The sequence below is a fragment of the Aptenodytes forsteri genome, unplaced genomic scaffold (genome assembly GCF_000699145.1).
Source record: "Aptenodytes forsteri isolate BGI_AS27 unplaced genomic scaffold, ASM69914v1 Scaffold15, whole genome shotgun sequence".
Taxonomy (NCBI): Eukaryota; Metazoa; Chordata; class Aves; order Sphenisciformes; family Spheniscidae; genus Aptenodytes; species Aptenodytes forsteri.
The window spans coordinates 14,138,176-14,151,789 of record NW_008795129.1 but is presented as its reverse complement, the minus strand read 5'-3'; the positions used below and the strand labels follow the sequence as shown (position 1 = coordinate 14,151,789).

Genomic DNA, 13,614 nt, shown 5'->3' with positions numbered 1-13,614 from the left:
AAATAAAAAGGGATTCTGGATTTTTGCCTGAAACAGGTTAACAAATGCCAACAAACTAAACCTCTGTGGAAACATGGACACTACAGAAGCCACTGCCTTGAAAGCTCTCTGTGCCCTTTAGGACTCTCAGAGTTTTATCCTTCCCCTATTCAGAGTCTGAATTGCCAACCAAAAGTCTCTAGGAAGAGCTTTGGTGAGACAAAATTGTGCTATGTCCCCAGTGACCCAGGCTGCTACTGTTTCCTTTTTGGAGGGCAAAAATTCTGCAAGCTACTTTAAAAGGTTTGGAGATTCCCTAATGCTCTTTCTCTCAACATTCAATTTAATCATTCTCAGTGGGTCTGACCTGCACAGTCAAAAATGCCTGGCAGTGACTTGGTAATTAAAAATATTCAGGAGGAGCTGTACTTTGCCCCAAAGAAGAAAAGAGCTGCATAAATATTTAATAAAATTAAAGACAACATTGCTGTATGCCCTCAAGGTTCTGAGCTTGTTCATTAACTTCTGGTAAATGTATATTAAAACCTTGCATGCTGCCCACCTTCCTTCTCATAAGCCCCAGGGTTTGCATAAGTTAAGGAAATAATCAAGTCCAGCTGCTGCGCTGTCTTTCTCAGGAAAGCTATCTTGACAGAGTAAATAAAGAAACAGGAGGAGGGAAAAGAAAGATCAGCGAGCATTTTAATAACACTTCTGAGTTCCTTCTGCCATTCTCTCTGTCAGAAAAAGGCCAGGGTTTGCTTTTGGAAATGACTGTGAGGGTTGGCAGGAGTCACCCCTGATCTTGATTCATGAGGATTTGTTGAACTGGGGCCCTGGATCATGGTTTATGCCCCTGAAATTCAGGTCAGCCTTATATCTAACAGCAGGAAACAGATAGCACTGCAACATGAGGCAGACAGGGGCAAGGGCACTGTGACCAACTGGGAGGGAGCACAGGCCTCACAGCTTGTGCTGTAGGGCTCCTACAGTCATTTGTCCTGTCTGCACAGCTCTCGAAGGCAGGCGTCATCACACCTAGTAGCGTGGGTGTAGCATCACACCTAGTAGCACACCTGTGACCAGAACCAGCCTCCAAATATACTTACTGGGGAAGCACAGGGCCTGTCTGTTGGGACCTGATGGTCACTGTACTCACACAACCCCAGCTGCGGACCCTCCTCCTTTCCCTGACTCTCCGCAGGACCTGCTCAGTTCACACACAAGAAACAGGCCAGTCAGTGCTTCAAAGAACAACTGGCAATTGTGAACCACGCCAGAAAAGGCTGAGTGGACATCTTTCCTTTTCAAAAGCACCAAGTGAAAGAGTAGGAGCTGTCCTTCCAACTGTAGATACCTACAGTGGGGACGTTATCTCCATAAGCTCCCTGCCTAGAGCCTTCTTCCAGTCAGCGGAGAGAAAAGGCACTTCTCAGCACCTCCCCTTCTCATACTGACATCCAAAAGAAGGCAGATGAATCATATTCTAGAAGAACCTGTATCTTGCCACTGACTAAATAACTTTAGAGGTCACAGGTCAGGGCAGATGAGTCCACCCTTCCTCTTTGAAAATCACTTTTAAGATAATCAAGCTTGGCGCCCCATTTCCAGCACTGCTAGTGTTTTGTTCAAACTGATTGCCTCACACCTTCTTCCAGTCAGCCCTGCAGACCAGCATCAAAACTAACTCTTAAACTGAAGCTGGTTCTTCTGATTCTCCATCACCAGCTATAATAATTTTGCAACTGGAAGCCAGTTAACAATTCTATTGGCAGCGCAGAGTCTGAACCAAAACCCAGTTTGCTGTCCTCTAACTGCATTTCCTCGGCAGGACTAACAAGGTGTGGCAGGTGCACCTGCCCTGACAAAGACTGGGGGCATTAAGACCGCTGCGTCCTTACTTTTCGCGCCCTTACTTTCGCACCTTTAAGGTGGCGAGTGCTGACCATCATGTACACACTTTGGGCCAGTAATTATGGTCACGTATACACGAGGGGTGAGAAAGTCAAGGCCCTCAGCCAATTAGAACTGACCACAGGTCAGATTTGACTAGGGTATAAATGGAGCCCCACTGGAGGGCAAGTGGAGCCGGTCCTCCTCGGAGCAGTGGGTCTGTAGTCGGGGACTCTCCCCTTGGGTCGGACGCCGCCCAAGGAAACTCCTCGAGGCTGAGAGCCCTCATCTTATAGGTGAGTGACTGTGCACACTTTGGATCCTCATTTCTAAAGCTGGCTGTGCAGTATTAATCTCTCATACACCATCCTGAACCTGTGGTTTACTGATGTTGTTGGAGAGTTGACAACTCATTTCTAGTTAGTTTTCTGCTAAACAATTTTGGTTTAAATAAAGTTTATTTTTTAATCTATCACCTGCCTAATTTGATTACGTGAGCCTCCGCGACACAAGGTTAACAGCAATGTTCTCTCATGTTAGTGGGAAAGTTAAGCAAAAATTATACTGAACACATGCAAGGAACACGTCAATTGATTGAAAAGGCGCATTCTGATGCAGACCCTTTTCAAGGTAGAACAGCACTTAAGGCCAATTTAGCTACCACAGTTTTCCACTTACAGCTCAGAAAAGACAAGCTTCACTGTGAAAACAAAAAGCTGGTGAGGCACAAAGCCGCAAAAAAAAAAAAAGAAAAAAAGAGCAAATTCATAAGCATCTCTGGAGATTGTTGCTTGGTTCAGCTCAGAGGCATATGCCAATGCCAAGGGCAGATAGTGCAGGGCAAGATAGTTTGTTCATCCTGCAAGTTCCCATGATGAGAACAAAGGGAAAAGATCTCCTGAGTCAAGCTAAGGAGTCTCAGATGTAATTTTGGCATTAGGAACGAATTAAACATCCATCCAGATAAGATGAAAATCTCTGCTCTATATCCCTAAACCTCTCTTAGAGCCAAACTACTCCAATATTCAAGAAAACACTTTGGTCTATATTTTTTATTAATTTTTGCCGCATCTCAGTGCGTCCATGTTCTAAGAAGAACTGTGAGTCTCAGCTGGCCTAAGTCCAAATAAGTGTGCAGATCTCATGCCTCACACCTCTTCAGGAAGGATTCGAAGGTAAGTGAAGTTTTCAGGAATCACACTGATACCAAATCAGACACTGATCCTGATAACCTACTATAAAAATGAAAATGTTTTCTCAGTTGATCTGCTTTCAGAATATTTTGAACTCCATTTAAATGACATTCTGAACATTTAAGCTCAAACATCACAGCTATTGACAGTCTTAAATCTTTGAAATATTGCCTATCGCAGGTTCCCTGTAGGAAATCCTTGTGCAGAGATCCTGACTGTTATGCATTCTCCCATCTCCTATCCCTGATTGTCAAGCAATATCAAGCAGTGGTTCATTTTTTCCCTGTTTTATTTTTAAGCTGCTTTCAAAGTGACCTTAAAGCAGTTTGGAAATTATGGCCCCATTAAGTTAGAAACACCAATATTTATGCAAAACAAGTAGCTACATCTGACAAGGGTGGGCTGTACAGTCATGTCACGGAAGCCCTTTCAGAAATTTCTCAGTAAAACATTGCTAAAGAGTAACAAATGGTTCCTGAGAATTCAGAGGTATAATGATAAAAATGTGCATGTTTTGCTAGCTTGCTCCCTAGGTATTCAATGACCTTAGAAGTGAGGACAGAGAAATTCCCTCTTTCTCCTGTAAGGGACATGCTTTGGACCAGAGAAGAGTCTTGGCTGTCACTCTTCTAGAATGATGGACAAAAAAAAATGTCAATCAGTACTTGCAATTTTCTGCTTTTGAATTCCAGGCTTGGATTTCTCATGGAGATTAATAAATCTCTCCTGCAGATGCAGGGGACACCTCCCTCACACAACAGGTATGGGGATCACATCTATGCTATATGGTATGATCACAGCCACAAAGCTGCATGAGACCCAGTTCCTCTGCAAGGTTTTCTGTCCTGGCAGTAGCTCGGCCACTGCCAATGCTACAAGAACAGTCCCTGCAAAAGTCCCCAGAGTCACATACTCACCACTCAAAGTCCCCTTGACCGCAGACACATGGTTCAGACACCACAGTTTGGGAATAGTCCCGACCTAGGGAACACTGGGCTCCAGGCTTGCGTTTTTTATAGATCTTCCTCTCTCCCATGACACAAGGCTCCCCCTTCAGCAGCCAAGGAACAGGAGGAGAAATAAAAACAGAGAGTTGTAGTGGCAGCTGGGCCCTAAATGGAGCATTTTGTCGAAAGACACAAAAGGCAATGAAAGCATGCAAATACCACTGGGAGACTTGGGAGCTGAGAGTCTAGTTCCCTTTTGTGGCTTTGCAAACTCAAAAGCCACCTTGGGAGGACCCATGAGTGCAGTGTGTTCAGCATTGAGTCGGGATGCTAATGACGATATGCCCAAAATGCATGGGTGCCCAAGCCATTGCAGGCACCCAGTTATGCCATATTTCAGACGGCATCCACCAATGTATCTAGTCCTACGAATCATCCTGAAAAGACAATATGGATGTACTCCAGGGTTTCTTCCATATGTCAGATGAAATCTACTACAGGAAGAAGTGCCCAAGCCTGAAAACCAGGGCAGGGACAAAATCTAAGTATGGAAGCCAGGAGTCCTGGCTCCTCTCCTCTTTCCTTGGTAGACCTGGCTTTGTTATAGACCTCAAATAATTTTGATGGTGTGTTATACTGAGCTTTTTGAACACAAAGGTTTCCAAGAGCACTACTGGGAGTAGCTAATCGAAAAGAAACATTTGACATTTAGGTGAGTTGCTATAAACAGAATTTCTCTGATGCAGAAATAATTTGTCTGCATAGAAGTAAGAAAAAAAGAGAACACCTAATTGAAACACTTTTCCTTCCCATTAACAGTGATTCCCAAGATGGCTGCCTGGTTACACACGTCTTCCCTTTTCTTTCGTTTAAATTATTTTCATTTATTCAATTCTATGACTTCAGTTATCTGATACATCCTTGCCAAATTAATGCTCATTTCTAATTCATGGATTTCATTCAGGAATATCACAGTGCCAACAGTTCTGGCTCTAGTTATGTTGCCCTGCAGGGAGTGGGATATCATACTGGTGGCCAGTAACCCAGAAGTAATCTTCAGAGAGTATTGAGCTCTTTCAGTTATAGTGGCTTCAGGACCTAAATATATCCAGCATGAAAATAAGCCAGAGTGTATGAAAAGCAAAGCATGTATCCTTGAATAAAATGAAATAATTTGGTCTTCTCTGGTGTCTTTTATTCAAGGGCTCCCCAGAGTTTTACAGACACCTGCAGGACCTGCAGGATGAATAAATGTTTTTATTTTCATTTTTGAGTAGGGAAAAGAGAGGCAAAGTGAAAGAAAATTATTTTCAAGAGTCACTGACAGAGCTACAAAGAGTTCAACGTCTCCTACAATTCTATCACAAGGTGAGGTTTTACATTGCCCTGAGCACTGAGGGCAAGAAGATCCAGCTGGTGCAATGGAATATTTTCATACAAAGAGAAGTTAACAATCTCCCTAACTTGCCCGGAGAAGACTGGCCCTACGTTTATTCATGCATATGCTTCAGGGGAAGTAAAGCATCAACAGGTTAGAACTGTGACTTGATGGATGCAAAAAATCCATATGCTCTGCTGAAAAGAACAAATACATTCCTACCTGGCAACACAGAGTATGGGAAAAGGAGCCCCCCTCAACCCCTCCCTACGTAATGGGAATACCTGATTGTGCAGATGCCAGGTTTGGTAGTCATCTTTGTTACACCTCTGGCTGAAGATAGACTTGTAGTCCACCTTGACCAGCTGCCATTCAGAACGGAGACTGAAGTGTCCAAAAACTCTGAGCATGGGAGAGGAAAAAAGAAAGAACCAGAGTCAGCCAGAGATATGGTTCCATTAAGCAAATAATTTCTCATGAATCTCAGCTGCAGAAACCAATACATAGTCTTGGAGCTTGATGCCAGAAAATGTAATTCAGTCATGAATAACATTTTCCTGTTCCTGTAACATCCTAGGATTGTTTAGCCTTTGCCTGACCCCTTCTACAGCCTGTGTTGGAAGGTCTTCCATGTCTCTAGTACTTAGCACAATGGGCCCCAAGTCTAATACAGACAGCTAGGTATCACTCAGAACAATAAACAACCAGACTAGAAAGTATGAGTCTAATGTAAAGGGAGCTATTCTGATGAATATATGGGTTTGGTTGTCTCAAAATCAAGCCTTTCTTAACTGATTCAGTTCCTTTACTGCTGAACTTTCATGTTGCACAAACTTACTACTTAATGAATTGTAAAAGAAACACCTGAAATAACATATTTGGGATATTGATTGTAGGCAAGCGACCTGCAAAGACGGCAGCCTCTCTTCCACCTCATGAATGCTGACTGTGGCTAGTAGGAGTGGAATTATAAGTGATCACCACTGTAAGGTTATCAGTAGTTTTTTCTTAATTCTTTTGAGTAGGTCACTCATCATCAGCATTCACTGATCATACTCCATGGTTCACCTAGCTAAGTAATAAGTTGATTTTCAGGATGAAAATGACACATTTTCCCACAGAATTCCAGGGCAACACAAGGCTTGTACTGAGTAAGGCAGTATACAGGAGCAGTTGGAGCTGAAGGGTCAGCGCTCAAAAAATAGTGGCAGAAGGACTCAGACTGGAATTTAAAACTGAGGCACAGGTCTGTTACTAATGGGGTGATAAATGAGATCATATAAAATTGAATAGCACCAGAGGTTTCCGCCCAATCTTGGACCAGAACATCAGCAGCAGAGCTGGTTGTTGAACACAAGTCTCTCTAAATGCCATCCTAACTATATGGCACTCCTCCACCTGCAGGGAAAGCTATGTGCATGCTTAAGTGTCTGGAAGGGAAGGACCAATGCAACAATGAGTACTGACGGTATACATCACCAAAGCACCACCACCACAAATACTAAGGTACTCTACATATTGGAAGCTTGCACCTTCACCAAAGAATGCAAAATCATAGCAAAAACATGGTTTAATTAATAAATAACACCAGGTACCCAGACGAAAGACTCCATCCATCCAGAAACAATGTATTAGGTCTGCAAGATGTTCAGTTTTTGATCAAGTAACAGCTTCCTATTCCCTTGGCCAGCTGTGATTTTCTCAGTAAGGAGCAGCTTTTCAATCAGCTGCAGCTGGATTTCCAAAGAGGTGTGTAATAAGAGGAGATTAGGGCAGGGACACGGGTGACCAGACTTTAAAAGCCATTAATAAAACTACAGCTTCTCATTGGCAGGAGGAGCATCTCAGTACACATAAACAACAAAAAAATTACAACGATCAAGTTGATTTGTCATTATAACATGCCAACTTCTTGGCTATCTCAAATGAATGTATAAAAGAACCTAAAAACTCATCTAAAAATACAAGTTCCGGATTTTAAAAATTCTTTATGTACTGAAACCCAAATCTTTTCTGACACTCATGAAGCAGCAAATGTCACTGTATGACCTTTATTGTGAGATTTAGAGGGCAGAGAAAGAATGCTTTTTTTCCTTATACCAAATCTTTCGCTAACCTACATTTTTACCCAAGCCACTTATAAGATTACAGTTTTTGGTTTTTTAATTATTCCAGTCTAAAAAAGAAAGGGGGGGGGGGAGAGAGATGATTTAAAAATTTCTCTATGAAAGCAAAAAAGAAACAGAAGAGAAAACTTCTATTGCGTTTCCAAGCACTGACTGCAATCCAGATCCTGCTGTATCCCTAGTGTGCGGCCATTCTTTACTCTAGTTCATCTTAATTTACACTGTAATCACACAGGGTTGTTGGCTTTGCTCTCCCCTCACTGCCCAAACTACTCCTGTAGACTGTAGCCTACACCAAAACTCCTCTGCATTGTGCTGTTTTTCATAAAACAGAGACCATCCAGGAATCAGTCATGTTCTCCCATTTAGACCTGTCTCAGCTCATGGGTATCAGGGAGATAAAGGGGGGTGGGGGAGATCTGAGACCCTGGAGTTGTGGGTTTGCTGTGGACACCTTTCTATATCCAAGTTCTGCCTCACAGAGGCAAGCTCCAAGAAGCTGACAAGAAGGGGAGAGGATACAATGCAAGATGAACCTGTGACAAATGCATACACAGGTTAGAAATGAGTAGGTGGGGAAGGACTTGTGTGTAGGAATGGAATTAGGTAGATTGTTGTTGGCTCTTCAGAACATTACTTAGTGTGGTCCTAATTGTGGGGTATTAGCGATAGGAAACACCACCGCATTCAGGCAAAGCTACAAAAGAAACTGTAATTCCTGTTCCTCAACACAGAAGGCACATCCTGGACCAAAATCAGCCCACGGAAACCATAGCAATATGGGGTGCCAGGGCACTTGTTGGGAGAAGGAGGGAGAAGAGAGGAATAGGAAATAGCACAGAGGGGCAATGCAGAAGGCCTCCAAAAATGTACTCAGGTAGGAGTTCTAACTCCAGCTCCCCTCCCCACTTTCCCTTGGCACTGGGTAAATCCCCCCAGCTCTTATGCCACAACTGCTTTCAGCACATACTCTTACAGAGTGCATGTCTTGTCATGGTATTATTGCATGGCTGGGCAGCTCTCCCATGACTCTTGTTTGTCCTGGATGTGATGCATGACTGAAATGTCATTCCCACAAAGCAGCAACTCAGCAGGCAGAAATCATTTAGTCCAGCAGATTTATACCAGTTCAGGATATGACTCTTATTACACAGAAAACATAGCAAGAAGAGGGAAGAACATAATTAACAAACGCTTGCCTGAACCCAGAAGATAACAGGGCTGGAGAAACCCAACACTTCGGCAGCCAATGCATCTCAAGGAAAATGTTGTTCCTCAGACTGTCCAGCTAACTGTCCAGCAAGACAGCAAAAGGCTTCTTTTTGCTTTACAAGCTACAAAAATTGCCGGAACCACTTGCATTTTAAATCTATTAAACCAAGCTAAAAACCCCCCTCTGCCATTGAAATTCTCCATGATAATGATAATTAATGGAAAAAACAAGGTTTCCTAAGTGGAAAGCAATATATTAGCATTCCAAAAGCACAGAGCATTAGCTGCTCTTTAATTAAATGATTTCAAAGAAGATCTTTGTATATAATTGCTATAATTTAGATGGAAACAATACTACACTAAATGTAATTAGAGGAGTGTGAACAGAGAGCGATGTTTTTCTCTGTGCTGCAGAGATGGTTCTGGGTCACCTGATTCCTAAAGTAGTAACTTCCCCCCCCCTTGCTAATAAAAAGCTTCTTAAGCCTGATCAACCATTGCAGTGCAGCCTTCAGAGATAAGAGCTACTCACATGTAGAGCAGCTAGCAAGCAACCGCACCCTGTGAGCACTGCTCACCAGTAATAAATGCAACTCGGACACCTACAGCACTTTTTGATTGACCAGCCAACATGATGAAGGTTATGTTACATTTCAAGATGACTCTGTTGTGCATTTGAAACCTCTATGAAAGTAAGCAAACGTAAGGAATGGAAGAGAGTGCTATGCTATCTGTGGGGCTCCACCGGACTCTCAAACAGCTTTCCTTGGGAACTGATGGAAAACCTCATCTTTTGTGGAATTAAAAATGGGCTAAACAAACCATCACAGGGAACAAACCCTGACTGGGCAAAATCAGGTATTGCAGCTGAACCCTGCTTTCATCAGTTTTGTGAACTACATCACTGGATATTTTTCCATAGTGACTAAGGTGCATGCACATGACCCCTCTCCACCCTATCTGTTTTGGGGTGGCCAGGCCCAACAGAGAGGGTTGGGCAGACAGCAAAGAGCTACAACATCTTAAAACTGCTAGTGTTCAGCTATCAGTAACTGCTTAGCATTATGTGCTCCAGTACGTACATCTGGATTTCTGTATCCAGTGTAGCTGATCTAGAAAAGCTGTAAAAGGCAAGACAGAAGATAGTGTACAGGAGATAACGACTTCTTGTTGGCTGAAGATGGAAAAATCTTGTGTGCTCATTACCTCAGCAGTCTGAAGTGTGTTTTTTCTCTCTTTTTTTTTTGAGCCTATGTCTTTTAGAAACAAGTCCCAAGGAAAGAGATGGAAAAAGGGATTGGTGGGAGTTTATTTTTCCCTACTCAACTGGTGAGTCCTTACGTTGCTTTGAAGATACCATCTCATTTATCTCATCCGATTCCCATGTGCCTTTGTTTCTCATTTACTTTGTCTGCTCACTGAATTAGGAAGGTGGATTTTTTTAATAAATACAGCTAAACTATCAAGATGATACAGGGGAAGAGGGGACATAATGTACTATGAATTTTGCCTCAATAACTTTGTCTACCATGGCCTAACTGAAAACTCTTAATTGCTTGTTGCAAGGATAGAAGTCAAAAGAAGAGAGCTGTGTTTCCAAGGTCCAACTCTGGGAAGCCAACAGAAAAAGTATATTTTGATTTTTTCCATCTAAGCAGTCTGATCTGGAAGTCCTCAAGAAGCAATAAATACAAGAGCCAAGATGGCATTTAGACAGAGTCAGTTTTCTGACTAAGCTCAATTTAACAAAGGTTCTCCAACTTAAGCTGTGGAATGGTAATTTACAGGCTTTAGACAGCATAGATTCTGTTCTGTCCCTCAGAATAAGCAGTTAAAACTCCACATAAAATCTTAGCTAATAGGACAGCACCTTCTCAACCGGCTCTATGCATAACTCACAGTGAAACCATTGCTAGGAAACCAGAAAATGCTTCCCAATCCCTTCTTTGGAGAAACAAGGCAAGGTTTTTATTGCCAGGGCTGGATGTCGTTAATTTGCAAAAAAATTACTAGAAACTTGGAAAACAATTCTGAAATGCTTACAGATTCATAATGGAGTCATTTTTGAAAAGGTCATTGGTAAATGCAGCTATAATTATATCTTTCATTAATTTTTTAAATACACAATAACTTACAAATGCAGTATATACTGACTGGATAACCTTGTACAGAAACTATTTAAAAGGCTTTTTACATTTAGACAGTGTTCTCTTGTCAAATTGCATTGCTTTTACCTTATCATTCCTTGCATCATTGATAGTTGTGCTTTTCATGTAATTCAATACTGCTCACTCCTGACAGGTCAACAGAATGAATCGAGGGTCACAAGATAACAACTCATCCACCTCTGGTCCATAGATTCAATCCCTGTCCCTGCCTAGGCTATGAGAAATAGATGTTCTCAAGAAATAGCTCCTATATTGCTCACAGGAAAGGCATCAGCTGTATCCATATGGATCTATCCCTGCCGGCAGTTTCAGACAAGCTGCCCAAGAGTGGAAATAGAAATGTCTTCTCATGCCTAAATCAAGTCCCTTTCTATCATTTCTGAAGTAAACTGGCAGGACATCATATGGAGCCAGCATGCATTGAAGCTGTCTGTACTTGGCTGGTCTGGTCTAGATGTAGATGGAGGACTTTTATCTTCACTAGTCAGCCTAGCTCCTTTGCATGTAATGGGAGATAACGATCAAAGTCTCTGGTAACGCCTCCTGTCTTCAGCTGTGCCCATCAGTGAGACAGATGACTGAAGACACAATGGAAGGAAGCAGCTGATAAGGTCATCTTCACTACACAAAACATCAAATATACGCTTGTTTCTGAAGCATTTTTCCTTCACTGGACATCAACAAGTTGAGAGAGATGAAAAGGTACCTCATTTTGCTTCTCACAAAGTACCCTGGGGGCCTCTGAAGTCAGATTTTAACAAGATTAGGCCCTACAGAATAGACTGTTTAAGTTCAAGCATTTTGAATATCTAAAAATAAAATAAAAGCAAAAAATATAAATATTTTAATATTTTAATAGACAGCACCTTTTGAGATGAACTACACAAGCAGATAGATGGATGGATCAACAGAAAACTAGTTGGAAAGAGAGCCAAATATATACTTTAATTGATAATACTGAAGGAAAAGCTAATTGCAGTGCCATCATAAATAGACTGTTCCATTCAGGAAAGCCTGAAACCAACCCTCCTTTTTTTTCCCTTTTATTGTAAAAGAAAAATGCTTGCAGAGGAAGTGTCTTAGCAAGCAAAAAAAACCCCAATAGTAAAATCACCCAAATCAGTAAATGTTTCAGCTGACCTGAATCTGCGCTTTTGTTGCGGGAATGTAGAGAAAGTGAAGCAAGATTGCCCTCTGATTCCAGTTAAAAATCCCTCTTTATCTACATCTGTGCCTCTAACAGGTAGTGCCAGAAGTAGCTATTTAATGGGCAAACCCAAGAAGTGCTATGAAGCACAGTCTGGAAGAACCACCTCCTGGCAGGGAAACAAGTGTGTTGTTTTTTTTCTAGTCCCCTGGAGGGGATGAATTTATCTCAGCAAAACCAGGGGGATCCCCAGATCTGGGCAATCACAGCTGCAGGAGCACTAAGTGGTTAATTCACCACAACTGAAGGTGCTCACTCTCTCTTTGCTGTCCAGCAAACAGAAGCACATGTTGCTATTGCTACAATTTTAAGAGCTAACCAAGTATCCAAGGCCAGCCTCCCTTCCCAGCAAGTATCACCAATGTGGTTTCACGAGCAGGGCTTTGTCCATGCCACCCTCAACATAGTGGCATAGCACAGACTGGAGAGTTCCTCTCTACAAGCATCTAGGATAGGTATCAGATGGGCTGACCCTGAGTCACCCAGGGTAGGTCCATGCAGCATCAGCTTGGACCCATCAGTGCAAAAGTCAAGGACCAGAGCTATTCAAATTTGGCTGGTCTGCTCTCATGAAGTCTAAAGCCATTTAACTTTTGGGCATGATGTGTAGATGTGGACCTGAGTGGTTGCCAGGTAAAGCCTGCATATGTCTAAGCTCTGCATTTCCATTCCTGTGGCTCTTGGCAAGCCTGGAGAATAAAGCTCTTCTGTGGCACCTATTCTGGCACTTATACAACCAGCACTGAGATGGAGCTAAGAAGCCTAGCCAGATCTGAGTTGGGGTTTGCTGCTGGTTATTGTACTTTATACCCCAGTGCTCCATGCTCCAGGAGAACTGATTAGTTCAGCATCAACGTGGCATGAATACATGGAGGCAACACAAACCAATCGTTGCCATTTCCTCTGATCCAGAGTGCTGGGTAACATAGACCAGAGGTGGGGGGATGGCCTAACAGAAAGAGCCAAGATCCAGCCAAACATATTAGGTCTAGGTGAGAATCAACTGTGTCCCTGTACAAGGTTCTCTCACTTCCATAACTGCCTTGATTTGGTTTGGATTTTTCTCTCCACTAGCCAGGCTACCCTGGTCCTACACTACCTGGGAAAATGGTGAGCCTATGGTAGAGATCCTGGCTCAGTGCACACACTTACAGAAGGAGCTGGTACATAAATGTACCTCCATCACTTGTTGACATTTATAGCTTTTGAGACAATAAAAGAAAATGCTGACGATTGCACACACAAAAAGAGGGCCTGTTATGAAATCTGGATCTGAAGCCATCTGTGTGTAAGAAAGTAGCGGTAAAGTAAGACTAGCTCCTATGTGCAGGCTGAGCTGTTAGGGCCAAAAACACACAAGCAGCAATGGAACAGTTGCAAATTGTGCCAGTGGGGTTAGGTTTTATGAATGGGGAGTGAGAGATGAGCTATTTCCTGATGAATTAAACATAAATCATTACTTTAGAGAAAACCAAATGGGCTGTGTAACCTCCCAATTGTTTTTTATTATG

The 13,614-nt window shown here is 42.5% G+C and overlaps 1 protein-coding gene across 1 annotated transcript in view; it reads right to left on the bottom strand.

The window, feature by feature from the left end:
• The window catches only part of SORCS3 (sortilin related VPS10 domain containing receptor 3), a 214,017-nt gene that overhangs the window by 30,948 nt on the left and 169,455 nt on the right, over positions 1-13,614 (bottom strand). Inside the window, exons 15-16 of the mRNA XM_019471642.1 lie at positions 5,675-5,792; positions 3,983-4,116 (exon numbers count right to left, since the gene is read on the bottom strand). Coding sequence (XP_019327187.1) covers positions 3,983-4,116; positions 5,675-5,792 — 252 coding nt within the window. The remainder of the gene's footprint in view (positions 1-3,982; positions 4,117-5,674; positions 5,793-13,614) is intronic.